The sequence below is a fragment of the Lepidochelys kempii genome, chromosome 1 (assembly GCF_965140265.1).
Source record: "Lepidochelys kempii isolate rLepKem1 chromosome 1, rLepKem1.hap2, whole genome shotgun sequence".
NCBI lineage: Eukaryota > Metazoa > Chordata > Testudines > Cheloniidae > Lepidochelys > Lepidochelys kempii.
In genome coordinates, this window is record NC_133256.1 from 182,950,386 (window position 1) to 182,970,838 (window position 20,453).

The 20,453-nt window shown below is 39.2% G+C and overlaps 1 protein-coding gene and 1 long non-coding RNA gene across 7 annotated transcripts in view; one reads left to right on the forward strand and one right to left on the reverse strand.

Annotated features, from left to right (window-relative positions):
• CADM2 (cell adhesion molecule 2) overlaps nt 1-20,453 on the forward strand; it is a 1,033,208-nt gene that overhangs the window by 971,171 nt on the left and 41,584 nt on the right. For 5 of the 6 annotated variants that reach the window (XM_073304095.1, XM_073304112.1, XM_073304121.1 and 2 more), the window contains one exon: nt 2,879-2,998. The exons of the other annotated variant lie outside the window; for it this stretch is intronic. In XM_073304095.1, coding sequence (XP_073160196.1) covers nt 2,879-2,998 — 120 coding nt within the window. The remainder of the gene's footprint in view (nt 1-2,878; nt 2,999-20,453) is intronic. 6 annotated transcript variants of the gene reach the window in all.
• Nucleotides 1,624-9,042, reverse strand: LOC140895031 (uncharacterized). The gene is made up of 3 exons (XR_012154047.1): nt 8,989-9,042; nt 2,925-3,023; nt 1,624-2,163 (listed from the first exon to the last, which is right to left on the reverse strand). It is a non-coding gene; the product is annotated as an uncharacterized lncRNA (long non-coding RNA).

Below are 20,453 nucleotides of genomic sequence, written 5' to 3' on the forward strand. Positions count from 1 at the left end.
AATATAAAGTATAAGGTTAGTTAAATTCTGGGACAGGCTTCCAAGGGAGGTTGTGGAATCCCCATCCCTGGAGGTTTTTAAGAATGGGTCGTAAAAACACCGTTAACGGCTCTAGGTCTTCCCTCAGTGCACAGGTTGAACATGATAACTTCTTGAGGTCACTTCCAGCCCTACATTTCTGTGATTCCATCTCAAAAAAGATCAATGGGAATTATGGTCCCAAGTGGCTAAATCTCATGAATATGGGACTTTTCAAGAGTACCTCAGTGACTTAGGTGCCAAACTATCTACAATTAGGTTGGCCAAAATGTGATTTAAGTATGAAATGCAGTCCATAGAGTTAAAAAATGTGTGGTTTGTAGTTGCTGTAAGGATAGGTATGTAGTTACTAATATGAGTGAGTGCACCAAATGAAATGTGATGTTACTAAAAGAGTGACTCAACTGCACAGAACCAGTATGAGCGAGATGTTTCCAGGACCCTGAGCAGACTTAGACTTAACTGGGAGTGCAGATGGATCTTCTCTCCAACCAGCTGACTCCTGCTTAGTTAGTTTCATTCTTCTCTGAGATCAGAAAAGATTATTCTTGTCCAGCCAATATTACTATCCTCTGCTAGTGCCCAATAACAAGTCTCCGTCACCCGGTAAAGGTATAAGAGGTGAGGGATGTAATTTTAAATCTGAAACTTTATGAAGAAAACTTCCAAACCATAAAAAGAATCAGCAAATGATTCCGAAGTCCACTGGCAACCCATCCAAAGCACTATGCAACAAACTCTGCAGAACAATGAAAAAGGTTGTTATTAAGCATAAATGCAAATGACAGAAGTAGAAAGTTTTGAATTGTTCAATGGCACGTTTAGGGAAGTCACCTAAAACAAAAGTAAGGTTTGTTCACTATATTCTGGGTATAAAACTGATATATAGCTGCCTTTTTTAAAAAATGTATCAGGCTTTGCACTGAATATCAGGTACACCTTTTTTTCCTTCTATGTGGTGCAAATTTGATTAGATATCCATCTAAGAAGGAGTTTCACATTATGGGAAATAATTGTATACATCAGTGAATATAACATTTTTAACATGTTAATTAATTTATAATGCTATTTAAAGTCCGTTCGATTTAATTATAATGGCAGTCGCACTCCAGGCAATATTACAGTTTGTCCTAGTGATTAATGTGTCTACAGTCATTATTTAAAAAGCTTGGTTTCTTAATTTTGCTTGCCTGGGAATATTTCCTACTGAAGAACAGGTGTAAACATCAGCATACTAAAGGTGAAAGAGTGATCTCAAGCAGCTATCTGATGTTTTCCAAAGTGGAAAATTCTGCAGGTATAGAGTCTAGAACGAATAATGATTTTATTTATCAACAGCAAATAACTGAGGGAATGACAGGGACACTTTCTAAATGGCAAAATAATCTGTCATCCAGCCTGAAAATAATGCAAAAATGTGAAATCAAAAGCCAAGGAAAGTAATTCGACAATGCTGAACTCAAGAACCCCATTCCTGAACTGTCTTCCTCAGGGCCCAATCCTGTGAAGAGTTAAGCATCCTTGACTACCACTGAATTCACTGGGAGCTGATGGTGCTCAATGAGATACATGATCGGACATTTAGTAAATGACATCTTTCTGTAGCAAGGCAAGACTGAAATTATGGGCCAGATTGTGATCCCCTGAGGCATGGGGTTAAGCACCTTGCATCTGAAGTTAGCCACACTGAAGCCAGTGGGGCTATGTATGTATGGAGTAAGAATGGTATTCACCAAAAGGAGTTCAGAATCTGGCCCTTTGCTTTTAAAACTGCGGTCTGGGAAATCTGTGTCAGATGCTTTTATCTTCCTTATTTAAAAGTGTTTTCCTCTATTTCCTTTCATCTTTTCTTATTTACAGTTTCTTCCTAGGCAAAAGGAACATTCATCTTTATTGCTCTTGGCAGTGCAGGTCTAAGTATTGTGTTTCTGTATGTGTGATTGTTTCCTATGTATTTTAATCATGTTTTTACTATAAGGGATTTTGATTATGATCTGACCAAAAGCAATGCCTTTAGCTTAGCAGATTTGCATTTACTCAACTCAGAGTATGACCAAGAGATGGAGAGGATTTTGTAGGATACCACTGTTGAAGACTTGCACCTTTTCCCACTTCTACACACACCTGTAATAATAAAATTACCATTAATCTTTCTGGATGTTGGGTTTCAAATGAAATTTCTTAGGAGTTATTAAAATACTGCTATATGTTAAGTATCCCATGTTTAGGATGACTGTAAAACTATTTTGCCTATGAGTAAGGGTAAGGAGTTTGAAATTTGCTCTGGATCTCAGCAGACAACTGTGTCTTAAACAAATTTGTGGGAAGAAGACAAGCAAACCGAAAAAAAGCAGCTTTTATAGTTAGTAGCAATTTCCCCTTTTTCCTTCCATTGAGTCTGTCTGAAAGTAGGTGTTTTAACATACTGCCATTTCTCGTTAACATGTGTTTGTTTATTTAGCATGATGGTGTTGTTTTATTCATCTCCCACTCTGACACAGCATGTTTCATCTATATTTGGTTTCTACCGTATGAGACCTTTAAAATGGCTCAGTGAAGAAATGGATTCTTGTCACTTAAATATTCACTCTCCAGAGCTGTGGAAACTTGAGTTTTAACAGTGTTTTAAATTCTTTTCCCTTGATGTTTGAATATAAAACTAGAGAGTGATATGTCAAGAATTTCAAGGTACGCTACTGTACCTGTAATAATCTGCGTTAAGCATGTTTTAATTTATACATTTTACTTCATACTTGTATTTACAAATTGAACCATTATTATGCTTCTCCTTTGTTTGCATGATATGATTTTATTTTATATTTTTTTTTCCACTCACCAGATGTTTCCAACACTTTGCTTCCCACCACTGTCATCCCCTCACTTACCACTGCAACAGTCACAACCACTGTAGCCTTAACAACCAGCACAGCCACATCGGCAACAGCCATCAGCACCAGAGGTACAGTATTCTTCTTTGTTATGGCCTGAAAAACCCATTATAAATAGGAAATTACAGGGAATTTTAAAGGGGATAGAAAATGCTCAGGAGGGAATTTAAACATTTTGCCTAAATATGTGTTTATATAAAGTAATAAATCCACATGACAATAGTTAAGAAGGTTTAAAAAGGTTTAATAAAACATTCTTACCACTCCAGCAATGTGTGTAAACTTTTATAGGGTGACTTAATTATTTATTTACGTTTGCACTTCATTTTTTAAGATTAGCAAATTTATCTCTTATGGAAAATGCAAATATGATATTTTAAAATTTGCATTACTTTTTAGACTGGGTTATTATTAGTAGTATTCATAGTCTTAGTATTTTTTATGAATGACTAGTAATTAATTATTTTGCTTTCTGGTGCTAATGTAGAATACAAGATAAGTATCTTGGATTTGGAATTTCTATAGACTTAATCCTGCTTGTAATACAATGGAGATCTTTCTTTCTCATGCTTGTTAGTCTTAAGTTTTAAGAAGCTTTTAATTTAAGGAATGTCTTTTCTTACCTGAGCTACAGTATATCAAATGAATTTTCTTTTCTCTAGATCTGTATTTTAAGATGGTGTTTCTGGTAGTGTTCTGCCCTGCCTTGGGACAGAATCTAGATTCAGTTCCTAGGCTTACTCTCTTATTCACAGGCTCTGCACATACTGGGAGTGTTGCAAACGGTGCTTGGCGTTGGAGGATTGTGTGCCTTGCTTCATAAACTAATATCTGCACTCTCTGATTAAGGAGCAGTTTTCATGTAGTCTTAAAAAAAGGGGGGGGGTCGTGTAACCTCTGAGTTAGGCTTAAAGTAAAAAGTGGGATGAAGATATTCCATCATATACTGAAGGCACCAAAAAAATTAGAGAGAGAGAAATACATTTAAATACTGTCAAGATGTATTTCTATGATGAGATGTAAATCCCTTGGGAAAGCTAGCACTACTTATGTTCTGAAAACCTTTCTCTCTAGAAGCATTTTCATGACAAACACCTTAAAACTGGTTTTAAGTTTATGATCTAGCAGCTGAAGCACTGGACTGCGACTCAGGAGACCTGGATTTTATTCTTGGCTCTGCCATTGGCCTGCTGGATGACCTTGGGCAAGTCACTTTCCCCTCCCTTTGCCTCAGTTTCCCCTTTTGTCAAATGGGGCTAATGACTCTGCCTTTGTAAAGCTCCTGGAGACCTATGGATGAAAAAGTGCTGTATAAGAAGAGCATGGTATTATTATTTGGAATGGTAGGGTTTTTCCTGAACATGCCTAAAACTAGTGTAAAAAGATTAGGCAATCCTGGAAATGATATCCACAGTTGTTTCACTAATAGTGCATTAATATTTTAGTACTGTGACTGCTGCACACAATTAAACTGACCTACAATCTCAAAATACAGGTTTTTTATTTTATTAATCCTCATACAATGTCCACAGTGTGAAAATGTGTGACCTTCTTAATGATAAGAGAAAGGGGAAAAGATTATAGAAATATCTACCAACTGTAAGGAAGGAATGGAGATGTTGTAAAGAGCAGCTGGGCACTAAATGGCCACTTTAGGGCTATAGTGTCTTGTCTTTCTTAAATTAAAAGGCTGGGGGGAAGTTTCCTATAAAAGGATGATTCTACCCTGCGGAGTTTCATTCCAACTATGCATTTATACAGGAAAGTATTTGGGGGGGTATGGCTGAATTTCCACATTGTTGAGGGCCGAGATGTGGATGAAAGACATTTCTAGGTTTTTCAGGCTGGAGCCTTTTTTTTTTTTTTTGGTTGCTGTAAATTGCTATAACAACTGAGATACACTAAACTGCTGATGTCAAAACTGTATCTTTCTGCATCATGCAGTGTTGCTTCTTTGCATAGGATCTCACTCCCTGGCTTCTTAAGTGCTAATTTTTATCATTTGGATGTTCTGAATTATGGAATGGAGGCTGGTAAAGAAGTGTTTCACTTGTGAGCTTCAGTCCTCCTGTATATTAGAATATGTTTAATCTGACATTGGAATGACCATTAGGATGAGTTCAGACAAGCAGTCAAAAGTCCAAATGCTTGACTGAATCTGATCCAAATTTTCTGATCCTGTTAAGGTGATTTCCAGTATTGCTTGTTTCACGCCATGAAGAAAAATACCACAGGAACAAACCTTTCTGAGACGTTACTGTTTATGATCCCAGTAAAAAGAAAAGGAGTACTTGTGGCACCTTAGAGACTAACCAATTTATTTGAGCATAAGCTTTCGTGAGCTACAGCTCACTTCATCGGATGCATCCGATGAAGTGAGCTGTAGCTCACGAAAGCTTATGCTCAAATAAATTGGTTAGTCTCTAAGGTGCCACAAGTACTCCTTTTCTTTTTGTGAATACAGACTAACACAGCTGTTACTCTGAAACCTGTTATTATCCCAGTAGGAATTAGGACGTGAAGGGGCTCATAAAACTGAGAAGTTACTCAAATAGTTTCAAACCTACAACATTGTTAGTTTTGGCTCCTCTTTGAGTGTGGGGTGAAGGTTCTCTTGGTTCTTATTTTATCTCAACTTGTTCATCCATTCCTTAATCTAAATTAGTAGAAGTTTGCTCCAAATTTTATGGCGGTAGATAGTGTGCTTGAATTGGTTTCTAATGGTGTCTTAAAAGCTAGACAATCTCCTTTGTGTTTTGTCTGGTGTATTTCTGATATTTTACTAACATTATAACTCTGTTTATGCTTCAAGATGCATGTATGATCCCTCAATTTTATTATTACTTACAGTAAGTAATACCTTTCAGGAGGTGTTTTAAAATGTCACCCCTTCGGTTATATCATTCCTAAGAGATGCCTTTTGAAGAGGTATAACATGGGTGTAGTTTGGAGGGGCCAGGGAGACATTGTCTCCCCCCTCCCCCTCTGCAAACTGCAAGCCTCGGGCAGGCACAGAATTCCTTCCCTCCCACCCCCGTGTGAGCCAGTTGACCTGACAGGAGCTGTCTCCCCAAATATAGAAGTAAAGCTATGCCTATGGTTTTAACATAGGACATGTAGATCATATGCTTAAGAAACATCAAATCATTTGATATTATAGTAATTCCATATCTCACTGTGCCTATGATATATTCTACTTATTCCACAAATGAAATAAAACTGACAGTTAATTCTAAAGTTTTGTGAGCCAGGTGTTGTCTTTGTTTGCACTTATGCTGAATCCCATAAATATTAAGTGACATCCCTTTGCTTGTGTATTACACTTCCAACTTGGAAAATCTGAGTGCACTTTGATGCTGGGAAAGAGAGGACACCTTTATAAATTTTTTCTGGTAGGTCTTAAGCCTTAACTGCCACATTGAGGAAAGCATAACAAAATGAGACCAAAATGTGCAGAAGAAAGAAATCTAGAGAACAGAAGAAAGAACAAGTGCATTGTGTATGGAGAGCTTCCTTTTTACCAGATTTTATGTCTCTTTGCCCTGCCAGAGCAGCACAAAGGGATCTTAAACTTGCCCTAAGTGGACAGCTGAGGAATCCCCTGAGCTAGCTTACCTGGCTCTGTGCCACACTCACAGCCCTCCAAAACAGAAGCCCCTTCTCCCTCCCAGACATATTTCACCAGTCTTTTTTTTTTCCTTACACTGTTCTTTCTGCAGTTAAATCCCTTTCCTGACTAGCAGGAGAAAAGACACAGATCTTGTAAGCCTTGATAACTCTGGCTTAAACTGCTAAACTAAAAACAAAACAACAACAAAAAACAGGTATGAATATAATAATATGTGAACAGTCAGATAGCAAAAGAAAACAAATTCATTATTTAATATATTCAATTCTATTGCTCATATGTGGGTGATTCTGGCTCGACTGACTCACTTGTGAAATGATTGTGCCAAAATGTTCAAAGCTTTATTTAGCAATGCCTCAAAACATCTCCAAAAGTCATTGCACATAATACAGGATACAGTGCTGCTTCCAGGCAGCTGCACTGGGAACTTCAAGAGTTTGTATAATAGGATGCTTAAAAAGTCAAATTTTAAAAATGTCACTGCGCATCCGTGCCCACTTCACTTCTTTTTTTATGAAGGCTCTGATATAAAGAGGTATAAATGACATCTGTGGAACTAAATATAAAAATGGGTTTACAGTAAATTAACAGAGGTATTGAGGGTTTGATCATTTTGGTTTAGTTTAAATTAAATGTGACCATTTTTATTTAATCACACAGAATTTCAACAGTCTGAACTGTTAGATTACTCTCATTTTTTCTCTCCCCTTTCCTTTTTATCTTGGTGTTGGTATAGGAATAAAAAAATTGACTAAAGCATCTGTTTTATTAAAGCAAGTTAAACTGTACGAATTACCTGGGCAGTGCTTCCATTCCCCGGCTCCTTTAATATCAAAAGAATATTCAGCATTACCAGTTTTTTGCGTGTGCCTTCATTTTTCTTCCACATGATCTCATTAATGTACCTCAGTACTTTGAGATATTGACAGAGAGATAAACCACAAAGCAACAGAGAAGTCCTAGAATATGCGGGGGGCAAAGGGGGCCAGCATTGTTAAACAGTGACTGAGATAAGGGAAGAGTTATATCTCAAAGATAGCTACTGTATGTTTACTCACATTCACCACTAATAATAAATAGAGTGATCAGTGTGTAATCTTAACAGCAGTTTTGTCTGACAGCATTTTAAACAGCTAGTTATTTTATAGACTACTTTATAACTGCAGTTGTAACTTAAAAACAAATTTGTGTCTGCTTTCACTCAAACCAGATAAGGAAATTACAACGCTTTTCCTCTCTCCCTTCCCCAGTTTTAATCAGCTCTCACCAGTTTACCAACCTGAGGATTTTCCTACAGACCTAAACATATGCAGCCTAAATCCAGAATATGGACTACTCTGTAAACTATGATTTTTTTCCTCCAGAGATCCTGTGAAATGCATTAGCATCTACACCAGGGGTCGGCAACCTTTCAGAGGTGGTGTGCCGAGTCTTCATTTATTCACTTTAATTTAAGGTTTTGCGTGCCAGTAATACATTTTAACGTTTTTTTAGAAGGTCTCTCTCTATAAGTCTATATATTATATAACTAAACTGTTGTCGTAGGTAAAGTAAACAAGGTTTTCAAAATGTTTAAGAAGCTTCATTTAAGATTAAATTAAAATGCTGATCATACGCCGCCAGCCTGCTCAGCCCATTGCTGGCCTGAGGTTCTGTTCACCTACGCCAGTAGCCGGCTGAGTGGGGTCTGCGGCCGGGACCCCGGCTGGCAAGGGGCCAGCAGCCAGAACCCCAGACCGGCAGCAGGCTGAGAGGGGCCGGCGGCCGGGACCCCAGACCAGCAGTGGGCTGAGCAGCTCAGCCCGCTGCCACTCAACTCGCTGCTGGTCTGGGGTTCCGTCCGCCGGCTCCTGCCAGTCAGGGTCCCAGCTGCTGGCCCCACTCAGCCCGCTGCTGGTCTGGGATCCTGGCCCTGCCCACATAGAGTGGGTACCTATATTCTCCCTGGTTCTAGCCCATTCTCATCCTCTCTCTCTGCACTGAGCTGAGGGTGGGAGTGCACTGAGCACAGGGCCACGGGTAAAGGACCAGGCTGGGGGTTGGGGTGTAGGGTCTGGCCAGGAGCTAGAATGAGGGAGGGGGCTCAGGGTTGGGGCAGGAAGTTTGGGTGTGGAGTACTTACCTGGGCAGCTCCCATTTGGTGCAAGGGGTGCAGGTGGGAATGTGGGGGTTGCAAGAGAGAGGGCATGGGGTGGCTCGGTATGCGTGGGGGTGCTGGAGTCAGGGCTGGGTGCATGTGAGGGGGGTGCAGGGGTCAGGGCAGAGGGCTGCGTGTGTTTGTGTGTGTGTGTGAGGGAGTGCAGGGATCAGGGCTGGGGGTGTGGGCTGAGGTCGTGGGGGTGCTCCCAGCCCCCGTCCCCGAGTGGCTCACGGCAGGGGACTGGAGGGGATATGCCCTGATTCCACCTCCCTTCCCCAAGGCCCCGTCCCCACCTCTTCTCCGCCTCCTCCCTGGAGCAGTGCTGTGGCTCTGCTTCTCCCTCTCCCTCGCAAGGGCCATCAGCTGATTGGCAGCAGGGAGGGAGAGGAGGAGGGGCAGGAACCCAGCACGCAGGCGGAAGAGGCAGGGGAGGGGGGAGCCTGCCTGCTCTGTAGCAGGAGCCGGCAGGACCAAGCTTCTTCACCCTGCCTGGGGCGGGGGGTGGGGGAGAAGAGCGGGCTGGGGCAGGCAGGATTTTTAATGGAACGCTGCTGCCTGCCAGGGTTCAGGCCTGGATTCGGCAGCTGGCTGAGTGGGGCCAGCGCCTGGGACCCGGCAGGCAGCAGCGTGCCATTAAAAATCGGCTTGTGTGCCGTCTTTGGAACGCGTGCCATAGGTTGCCAACCCCTGATCTACACTATGAGAATTGATTCCCACCCTATAATGACTTGATGATTATTTTATGCTCTCTTTTCTTTCCCAATCTCCTTTGCTCTGTTTCAAGAATGCACTGAGTCTCCAAGCTGCATCCAGACTTCTCAGATAGTCTTAAAGCTGGAGGTCTCGGCATAACCCTGGAAACAGAAAGAAACAGAGAGCAAGACATCTGAACTTAAAGAATGAGGTTAACCCTGACTCCAAGATCAAACTACAGAACTTCTTTCCTACTTCTAAACATAATACTAGCATGGAGGCTCAGTCCAGGAAAAAGTCCAAATGGCCTTTTATGAAATGTTGGGGAATTTAGGACTGTTTAAAAAAAAAATCTAATCTGTCTACACAGCAGCTTCAGGAGGCACCAGCTGTTTATACAGAGGTTCCAAAATAGTTTTGTCTTCACTTAAGCAAAGAAATAGGAATATTACCAGCTCTGCCTCTTTCTCAGCATGCTGCATGTTTTTCCTGACTACACAAAAGCTCCAAGATGCTACAGTCCTACATTTAGGAGAATTTCTGATCTGAGGGTCCTATGTGTTGAAAGAAACCCTTACATTTTCCACAAAGAGAAAGGGATTTTCTGAAAATCACCCACACACAATTCATCTCCAAGGTTGTAAAAGGATAAAATGTTACCTTCCTTCTGCTCAGATTCCATGTGCAACAGGCAAAAAAGTGTGGCATGTGTTTACACCTATACAGCCCTTCTAAGATAGATAGATATAGATAGATCGATATAAAGAGCTTGATGCCTTCAGTGTCTTATAACCTTTAATACTGAAGTTATCAATCTCTGTATAAAGCCAGCCATCAAAGAGCCTAAAAGGGAAAGGATATCATTGTAATGACCATTTTTATCTAATCTCTAGAGTGCTGACATGGGTCATAATAGTTCCTACATTTTATTCATATCTAGAAATTTCCAATAGCAAGGAATAAATGGAACATATAAGAAACAAGACAGAAAAATTTCCTTTTTACGTGTTAATTTTTGTGTGTGAAGGGTATGCCTACACTGCAATAAAACACCCGGAGGTGGGCCATGGCAGTTTATGCGGGCTCAACAGGCTCGGGCTCACCAGCTATCAAACTGAAGTATAAATGCCCAGGTTCAGGCTGCAATTTGATAGCCCCAGACCCCAAGCCCTGCAAGCCCATGTAGGCTGACACAGGCCAGCTGTGGGGGTGTTTCATTGAAGTGCAGACATACCCTAAATGATTGTCTACAGATTCTTTCCCACTCTTCATTGCCAAAAAATGATTAATTTCATATTTACATCATACTTAGGTGGCAAACTATTTTTGTGATCTCCTATACTTTGAATACTGTACTTTCTAAAAGGTAGGTGTGGGATGACTGAAATTTACTTGGGTTTTCAGTGTTATCTGAAGAGCCTTATTTTTAACTTCACGCTCCCCTGCAGATTCGGAAATAACTAAGCGCCCCACCTCCAATAAAAGAGCAGTTAGTGATACCATTTTTCATGCTGAGTAGTCCCTTAAGATACTATTATAACCTGACTGATTTCAGTGGGATGACTCATGGTTTAATGTGCTATTCATAAATTTTAATCTGTGAATCTATTAAGGCCAGGAAGGGACCATTAGATTATCTAATCCAAGCTCCTATATAACAGAGGGCATATAATTTCACCCAGTTACTCCTGTACTGAAGCCCAATAACTTGTGTTTGACTAAAGTATATTGCCCAGAAAAGAAGCCGCAATCTTGATTTGAAGACATTCCTTGGTAGTCTGTTCCAATGGCTAATAATCCTCATTGTTTAAAAATGTGTTACTTGCTTCTAATTTGAATTTGTCTAGCTTTAATTCTCAGCCATTGGTTCTTATGATTTTCTCCTTTAGATTAAAGACCCTTTTAGTACCTGGCATTTTCTCCACATATTCGGTGTAAATAAAAACATCAGAATCTGCCCTAGAATTATCAATTGTATTTTACTTGGGTGGACTGCATCCACAAGTGTCTGACTCTTATTAAGATCTCACTATGGTTTTGGTTTGCATTTGGGGGAGTTATTTATCTTTGTATGTAAATACAGTATCAAGGGTGCAGGCTTTTTAAAGGAAATACAGCAAGCTTCTATTTAACAGTCAGGGAAGATATTGCAGTCGTGTCTTCTGAGCTTGATGCTTTGTTGCTGCTGGGCTTAATTTAAATGAGATCCAATGGCATATATATGTCTGTTTTTTTTTCTTTTTGGGAGATTTTTGTGGACTTTAATAGTGCCCTGTAAAAACTGAGATGATTTTTTTCTAAATATACTCTGTATTGCAGAATTTTGACATTTTTCTCTACTATTCACAAAAGAGAAATTTATTAGCAACACCTTTAATAAGAAATGTACGTCTGTCTCACTAACCAGAAAACTAGAGTAATCAGCTGTGCCTTTGAAGACGAAAAGATTACTGAGTCTTCCCTTGCATTCTCTCATACTTGAAACACAGTTAATAATTTCCAGCATGAACTTCATGAAACACTGAATTGATACTAATTATACTAATGTTTTAGAATAAAGATGACCTTGGGAAAACCTGAAGTTTACAGTATCCCCAATAACAATAAAATAATACCAAATCTGCAAAGCACGACCTTGGAGATGGGTCTAAGATGGCCTATTAATGTTCACATTCATATAACAAAGTAATATACTTAGGATATCTTAATTTCAAAATATAGCTGTATATATAGACCTAACTGTATTTGATAATTTACCTGATTTTTAAATTATCACCAGATACACTTCTATACTGATTATAATTTGGCTTCCTCCAGAAAATAAAACATCACTGTGCTATTCAAAGAGATTAACACAAAAGATGTCTGAGCTTCGAACAAAGTGGATTAAAAATGTATCTCCTTCTTAAATAAGAAACAGAAAAAGCAATGAGAATATTGCAACAGGTTCACAAGTTTAAAACAGAAAGACAAAGATCTTTCACAGCTAATGTTATGCTGCAATATGTTTATCATATCGGGGTGGAGGGGAAATAGAGCCAACAATATTAAAGGAAAAAAGGGCAATAAACTTAATCGCAGTGATTCATTGGTACAGGAATCTTAAAACACATCCCTCAACACAGTGTAGGTGAAAGACATAGACGCATGAGGGGAATCTGGTTTGAAGTGTACAGTATCCTAAATGGTTATATCTAATCTTGGCCCAGTTATTTTTTTCATCTTAAAAAAATTACAAACTCATCTACTCTCAGGAATACAGGGTGGAAAAACCTTATTCAATAACACTTGACTCACTGGCTGAGAATAAAAGACTGAATGGAAAAGTATAAATGGAAGAGAGTGAAAAAAATGAAATTCAGAACCGACACAAGGAAGTACTTTTCACTCGAAGAGAAATACAATTTTTCAATAGCCTATTGAGCCAAGTTTGGAATTGAAGGTACTGAGGTCATTAAAGAAGAAGCGAGGTACTATTCTGGAGGAACTGTGTTAACCAAGATGACTTGCAAAGGGCTGAATGGCCTTTTCCTTTTTCCCAAATTTATGTTCTTTTTGAAAAACTTTGATTACAAGTCATCCTGCTGTGATTTAGATAGCATGAATTCAGAAAGAATGAATCAAATCCCTTCAATCAAGGATGCTTGGGTTTCTTTCTAGGTCTGAATTCATGCAAGTCTGTAATAGAAAACTACCAGTTGAGGGGAAAAAAAGTATCAGGAGTGGCAATTTACCATAATATGCAATTTCCCTTTCCAGCTGATAAAGGATAAGAGATGAGGATTCTGGACAACAAAGGCAAAGGCATACAAATCACTATGGGAATATGTTATGGACAGTTAGAAATTACAGACAAGATTTTAAGAAACTATTCTATTTATTTTAAGACAGTAAAAGCTTATTTTGCTAATAGGTCTCCAGGACAGATCAGGTGAAGTATTCTGTTCTTAACCATCCAGAAATGAGGCAACTTGTGTTCATGAAATCAAAACTCTCTCAGTCAGTTATCACTGATTTTTTTTGAACCACATGCATAGACACAATAGAGAATCAGTTGTCTGTGACAATATTAAAACTAATATAGGAAGTGAACAGCAGGAAAGGGTTAAAATATAACATCTACAGGCTGTTCTACGGATGCAGTTTTCAGTACTGAACAAAGACAGTTTTTAATGTTTGGGGATGGAGAGTGGGTGTGATTTAAATATTGTCCCTGTTGTTGGTTATCAGAGACACAACTTTAGATTCTTTAACATTAGTGTTGTCCTCCTGTTTGACCTTGTACAACCAATTCCACAGTTAGGTAAAGTTTTATGGCCCTGTTGTGTGTCAAGACCTGGACGAAGGATCCTCCTGTAATTTTGAAATTGGTTGTGTCCTTTTCAGTGATAAGCAACTCTAAGTTGTTTATGCTTAAAAACAACCTCTGAGTTTCCAAAGACTGCTGAATTTTGTAGCCCCTAGTCATTCTTTGAAGCATCTGTTTCCAATATTTCCGGAGTTAGTAAAGCTAAGAAGAAATGAGTCCTTTATTACCATCAGGTTGGCTCTCCTCCACCTCATGATATCGTGCCAACTACTTTCTGAGAGCTATTATAGGTTTCCAGTCCCTTTGGGACTCTCTTTTGTATAAGAAGTCCCTTGCAGCATAGTGTGGCTATTGGGAATGCTGGCAACAAGACCATAGGAAACCAATTTGCTAATTGTCTTTGTGTGACTGTGACACACACATCCTTACTTCCTGGCACATTAGGGCAATGCCCCCTCATTCTGACCAAATGTTTTCTATGCTAAATTCTCTGACTCCACTGTGAAAATCAGGGATTCTAGCCTTGACTTTGGACACAGAATGAACTTCTCCACATTTATTATGAAATAGTAGGACTTTTAGTAAGAGAACAGTTGCATTCACAGGTAATTCTAGACCATTCACTGAATTTGCAACAACTTAAAGTATATCAGTAGCACCTTCCGAACTCACAACAGAAGCTGTATAGTTTCCCTCATTACTATAATAAAAGTGATTTGGTTATAAGCACCCCAATCAACTGGGGTTGTATCTTCTGCTGTTGGTGTACTATTCAGTTCTTCTTCAAGTAGTGTCCCTATGGGAGCTCCACTTCCCATTAGACCCATAGGAACATACATCTCCGAGAACTCCAGTTACTGCACAAGGTGGGGAACTTCTCCTTGCTTGTACAAATTAAGAATCTCTTGAAAGTTCAGAGCAGGGACTCTGTCTTTCTGTTTGTGTGAATAGTGCCTTGCACTTGTGGGTGCAAGCAGAATAAATATTGAATAATAGAGACAACCTCTTACATTGGGCCCTGATTCAGGAAAGCACTAAAGAATGTGTTTAAGCACATGTTTAAGTGCTACCATGAATAGGGATAAGACACGTATTGCAACTCTGCAATATTGTTGGGGCCCATGTTATAGTAAGTTTATGAGAAGCTTACGTATCACTGTGAGCCAGGGATTGAATGCATTTGATGATTTCTGAAACAGAACATCTAGAGAACTATTGCTTTTCCTTTACTTTTGAAATTCTACAGTTTTTTTCTTTGTTTTGAATTTGATCAAATTAAGTCCACCTCGTTGGATAGTTAAAAGTCCTGACAAGCTCACTGGTCCCAGCTCAACAAAAAGTTGACCCCTTTTAAATTTCCTTTTGACTGAGTTTTTCAGTTTGCAGTTACACATAATGCGGGTAGATTAGCAAACATTGCCTCAGTTCATCAATTTGTTGTTATTAAAAGTCTCAGTCCTACCCTCTGAAATACTACTATACTACACTACATTGCCTATTCATCTTTTAAAAAAATGCCTATGTATGTGCAGCTGTCTGAGATTGTTCATTTGGCAGTGTGTGCAGTATAATGAAGTGTGGGGCTGATCCCTACCAGATTCACAAATGCAGACTAGTCCTGTATTCTCTCCATTCTTGCAGCAATCAGAAATAAAATGATGGTTCAGCAATAGAGCTGTGCTGCATTGGAAGCATCACCTACATACATGAGTAGTGCAAAAGCACTTGTTTCTGATGGTAACCTGACCATCAATTTACTCTAATGTCTGAAGTAGCAAGCCTTAGAATTAAAACACTTCTTTTTCCAAAGGTAGTGAACTTTTTATGAAAACTAAATTTTATAAATCTCTCTGTGTCAGTCAGATCATCTTTCTTGTGAGAAAATTTCAACTTTTCAGTTACATTAATTTTACATTACAGTTCATTTACATTACAGCTTCACATTAATTGCATTAGTCTGGCTACATAATCACACAGTATGTCATTAATGGTAGCACCATGGCAGGTGTCCCCCTAGAACTCAATCTTGCAGATTTCTTTTCTGCTGAGCAAATGTTAGTGCCCTGGTGTGCAGATATGAGCCTGATCCTGCAAAGACTTGCACATACTGGCTTAACTTTATGCACTATGAACACTCCCCCTGAAGGCAATGTTAATGCTAACAGTGAGTAAAACTAAGTATGAGAATAAGTGAGGTCTAAATCCCACTCTTTGAACTTCGTTTATCAAAATCAGATCCTTAGTATATACTAAAAAGTGTCCAGACACTGACCAGACCAGATACTGAAATGTGAATTTTTGCTGAGTAACTAGGGCCAAATATACTTTAAATTGACTCTCTTTTTCCGTTATTATTTAGCTATCATCTGGTTAAACCATGGGAATGTAGTGTAGGTTATTCCTTAGACCATGAGCATCTCGGAGAAGGGACCAAGTCAGTGTTTAGAAAGCACGTAGTACACAGTGAGTACTACTGTTAACTAAATAAGAATAATTATTAATGGTGTGACTAATACACTTGCAAGGCATTCTATTGCTTTGTAAAATACTTCATAGAGCAAGCAGCTTTGCTTAAATGTGAATTTTGAGATCAGATTAAAAAAAAATCCGTATTAAATGTCCCCTGCACTAGCTTGTGGATAGGTAGAAAGCAGGAGGGAACTTCAAATGCATGTATTCATATTTACTTGCCTTTAAGCCTGCAGCACTTCTCGTTTATCAAAATACATTATCATAGACTATTACTGATACCGGGGTGGTGCTAGCCTCTTCCCAGTGGGGGGCGGAGATGGGCTAGAGAGAAAATTGGGGGTGAGGGCTGCGCTACACATTTTGTGGGCACACATTTATTTATTTTTTTTAACAGTAGGGAGGCATGGAATGTATTCTGGTGGGGGGGGTGAACTGCCCAGCTCTGAAGGCAGAGTGGAGAGTGGTGGCTGCTCACTGGCCGCCCAGCTCTGAAGGCAGTCCTGCCTTCAGCAGCACTGGAGAATAGTGGCAATACCTAACCTGACACCCTTTCTTGTCCATAATGTTTGACCTCTGTGCTGAAATGGGTGTACCTGGGGAGGGGGACTAAAGCAAATTTTGGGGTGACTATATCCCCCACAAGCCCTCCCCTAGGGTCGCCCCTGACTGATACCAATCAATGGTTGTATGACACTTCTAGTACGAGTGGCATTGTGATGTCCCAGAAATTTAAAACTTCTCCCCCCCACCCCGATTAGCAGGTGGTCTCCGTATGTAAATATGTGCTTACCTGAAAACGTGCAATCTAGCTTTCCAAACTGAAGGCTCTGTTCTTTCAGCACATGGTCATTTATGCATGTAACTTCCTCCGCTACTAGCAGAGGTTATGCATGTACGTCCTGCACATATTAAGAAGATAATACATCCCATAAGAGTGCCAGATTTACTGAGCCACTTGTAAGATACCCTGTAAAATTGGGAGAATTTACCTATTCTGAAGGTTGTTCACCTGTTATCTGCCATTGTAACAAATATTCCAGTTAAAAATATTACAGGGCCAGATCCTTGATTCCACTCTCATAGCACAAAATAGTTTTAAAGCTAGTTGAACTGACCACTGAGGATTCCCCCTGCAGAGGGAAATCCTCTGCTGGCACAGAGTTGCCAAAACAGCCTCTGTACCATCTGCCTTCAAGCCCTAGTGTATCGGCTGGAGCTGAAGCAAAAGGGATACGTCTAGGGCAGCGGTTCCCAAAATTGTTCCGCCGCTTGTGCAGGGAAAGCCCCTGGCAGGCCGCGCCGGTTTCTTTACCTGCCGCGTCCACAGGTTTGGCTGATCGCGGCTCCCACTGGCTGCGGTTCGCTGCTCCAGGCCAATGGGAGCTGCTGGAACAAGTGGCGGAACAAGTTTGGGAACCACTGGACTAAGGCATCCCTGATGGACTGCAAGGAAGTTCCTTAGGAGCCATAGGCAGCCAACATACAATAAAAACAGTTTTTTTCACTGCTATAACTTTTTGCCTGGGACCAATGACTGTGAAAATCAAAATCCTGTGGTTGGAAAGGCATCTTTGCCATCCCCCACGTTTCCTATCTTGTACTGACAGCTAGGCTGGATGAATTCATTCCACAAAATATATACAGTATTTTGTATGTGTTGGACCGTGGGCACCGATTCCATGGTGCTCCAGGGCTCAAGCACCCTCAGCACCCGCAGGGCCAGATTAATCTTTTGTGGGTCTCTGCCCCCTGAGGCCCCACCCATCATTCCACCCTGTGACCCTGCTCCCTGTTCAGGCACTTCCCCCGAGGCCCTGCCTGCCACTCACACAGGAGGGGAGGGGGCAGAGAGGAGCACCCCACCCCAGCAAAACCAAAAGTCAGCACCTGTGTATTGGACTGTCAGAATGCAAATGAATATGTTTTTTAGATCAATAAATGAACTATTGGAAAAAACTGGCAAGCACATTCCATACGTTGTTGAGGCAATGATATCATACAGAATACATATAAGTATCACTGAGTTCTCAAAACACATTGATTAATCAATAACTATTCACTGTATTGGCAAATAACTTAACATTAAGCACATATTTAAGAGCTATCCTGAAAAGGGATGGTGTTAAGTATGTCCTTACATACGGTACTGAATCAGGGCCTATCAAATTACAGTTAATTTACACCTAGTTATTTAATATGGAATTTATATTATTCAAATTGGTCTCATTTTAAGATGGTGAGTGAATACAAACGTGTTATCCTTCAGATCACAGTTTAAATTGTTAAAAATTAGAAGTTATATCAAAACTGTTTTTTACATTGTTAGATTATTCAATAGGAAATCCCAGAACAACTAGCCTTTTATTGTTGCAGCGTGGTAACAAATAAATAGAAACATACTAATTTTGAGATCACAAAATGTAAATACAAAAGATCACTAAAAGACTAAATCAAAATTGTCTTCTACTCCAATCCTATTTCTATTCAACCAGATTATTCAAAAACAAAATTTGTAAAATTATTTGTTGGTAGGCAAATGCAAATATACTAGGTTCTATATCACAGAGTTTCAAACTGAAAAACCTAATTTTAGTAAAAGTGATTTCATTCAAATTCTGGTGAAATCAAAATAAGTTACTGATCTTCTTCTAAATCATCCAACATTTCATCAACATACTAATTTAACCCTCTTTTTTCCCCCTAAATTGACTATTCAGAGTTTTTCCTGCGTTTGTCATAGTATTAGAAAAGATATTTCTTAGCATCCTTGACAAGGTGAAATATAATAGGAAGAAGATGTGAAACAGCAAAGCCTACTGTAGAACCTTCTTCATGCAATATCAGATATTTGTTCATTCTAGCCCAAGTAGGTCTAGTTATAACTGGAAATATATATTTTTATGATAGTAATGAATCTTTTATTTGGATCTCTAAACCACTGACTTCAATCTCTTATAATCTAAAGAATACCCAGTGACTGAGTTTGAGACACAAGGTTAGAACCAGGGAAAAGTACAGTAGTAATGTGAGAAATGTGTAAGTAATCCAGAAATATTTCTAAAAGTTTATTTAGGGATTAAATTTATCCACAGATATAGAATTGAAAACTAATGAGGGAAATATACCTAAATTAGAAAAGGAGTACTTGTGGCACCTTAGAGACTAACAAATTTATTTGAGCATAAGCTTTTGTGAGCTACAGCTCATCGGATGCATGTTCAGTGAAATATCTAAAGCTTATGCTCAAATAAATTTGTTAGTCTCTAAGGTGCCACAAGTACTCCTTTTTCTTTTTTGCGGATACAGACTAAGACGGCTGCTACTCTGAAACATACCTAAATTAGTTTAGTCTACTGGCCTGGAAAACAAAGATTCTGAAATTATTTACTGAAGGAAAGATTTTTTGTAAATCCTCAGTTTTTCAAAAGGCCAATGAGTTGCACTTTTTGAATTTGGGCCCAATCCTGTAAACAGTTATGCATTGGTATAACTTTACTCATATTAGCAGCCACACAACGATAAAATTACTTTTAACTTATTTGAAAGATAGCTTGCAATGGAGTAGATTTTCTTATGCTATTAAATAATCTTCTATTTCTGTGTTTTTCTCTAGATGGAAGATTTTATTTGTAAGTAAGCCAAATAATGGCTTAACAGCCATCAAAGAAAACAGAAAGGGGCACTTGAGGGCAAGGTGTAGTTTCCGAATTGTTGTAAATAACAATGAAAGTGACACATTCTAACAAAATGAAATACAAAATTAGGCTAACTTTGCACTGCTAACTCCCAAAGTTTTAATAATTATAAAGACGTAAAAGGCAAGTTAGACTCCTGATCCTCTCCAACCCCCAATGTCGGCAGATACACAATATATTGGAGGTTGTCCACTAAGATGTAAAGTGAAAGAGGCATTTAATCATCCCACTTGCTATTTTACATAAATACATAAAAAAGATACTGTACCAAGCTAAAAGCCCATGCATTTGACCCTTCACAGAATAAAGGAAAATCTAGGCTTCTCTGTGGCCTTATATTGTTTGAGTTTAATGGTGAAATTAGCACTGAAGTAATGCAAATGTATTGTGTATTATATAAGGTTGCACCTTAATATACGACTGAGAGAGAGAACGTTAACTCGTGGAAGTATGGTGTCGATGACACAAGATTACACTAGCAGCGATGATGGGTTATAATTTGACAGACAGTACTGAAAGCCTAAAGATCATATAATAATAGTACAGTATTTACTGCATCTACAGTGATTTACATTTTCAAAGTGCAGTA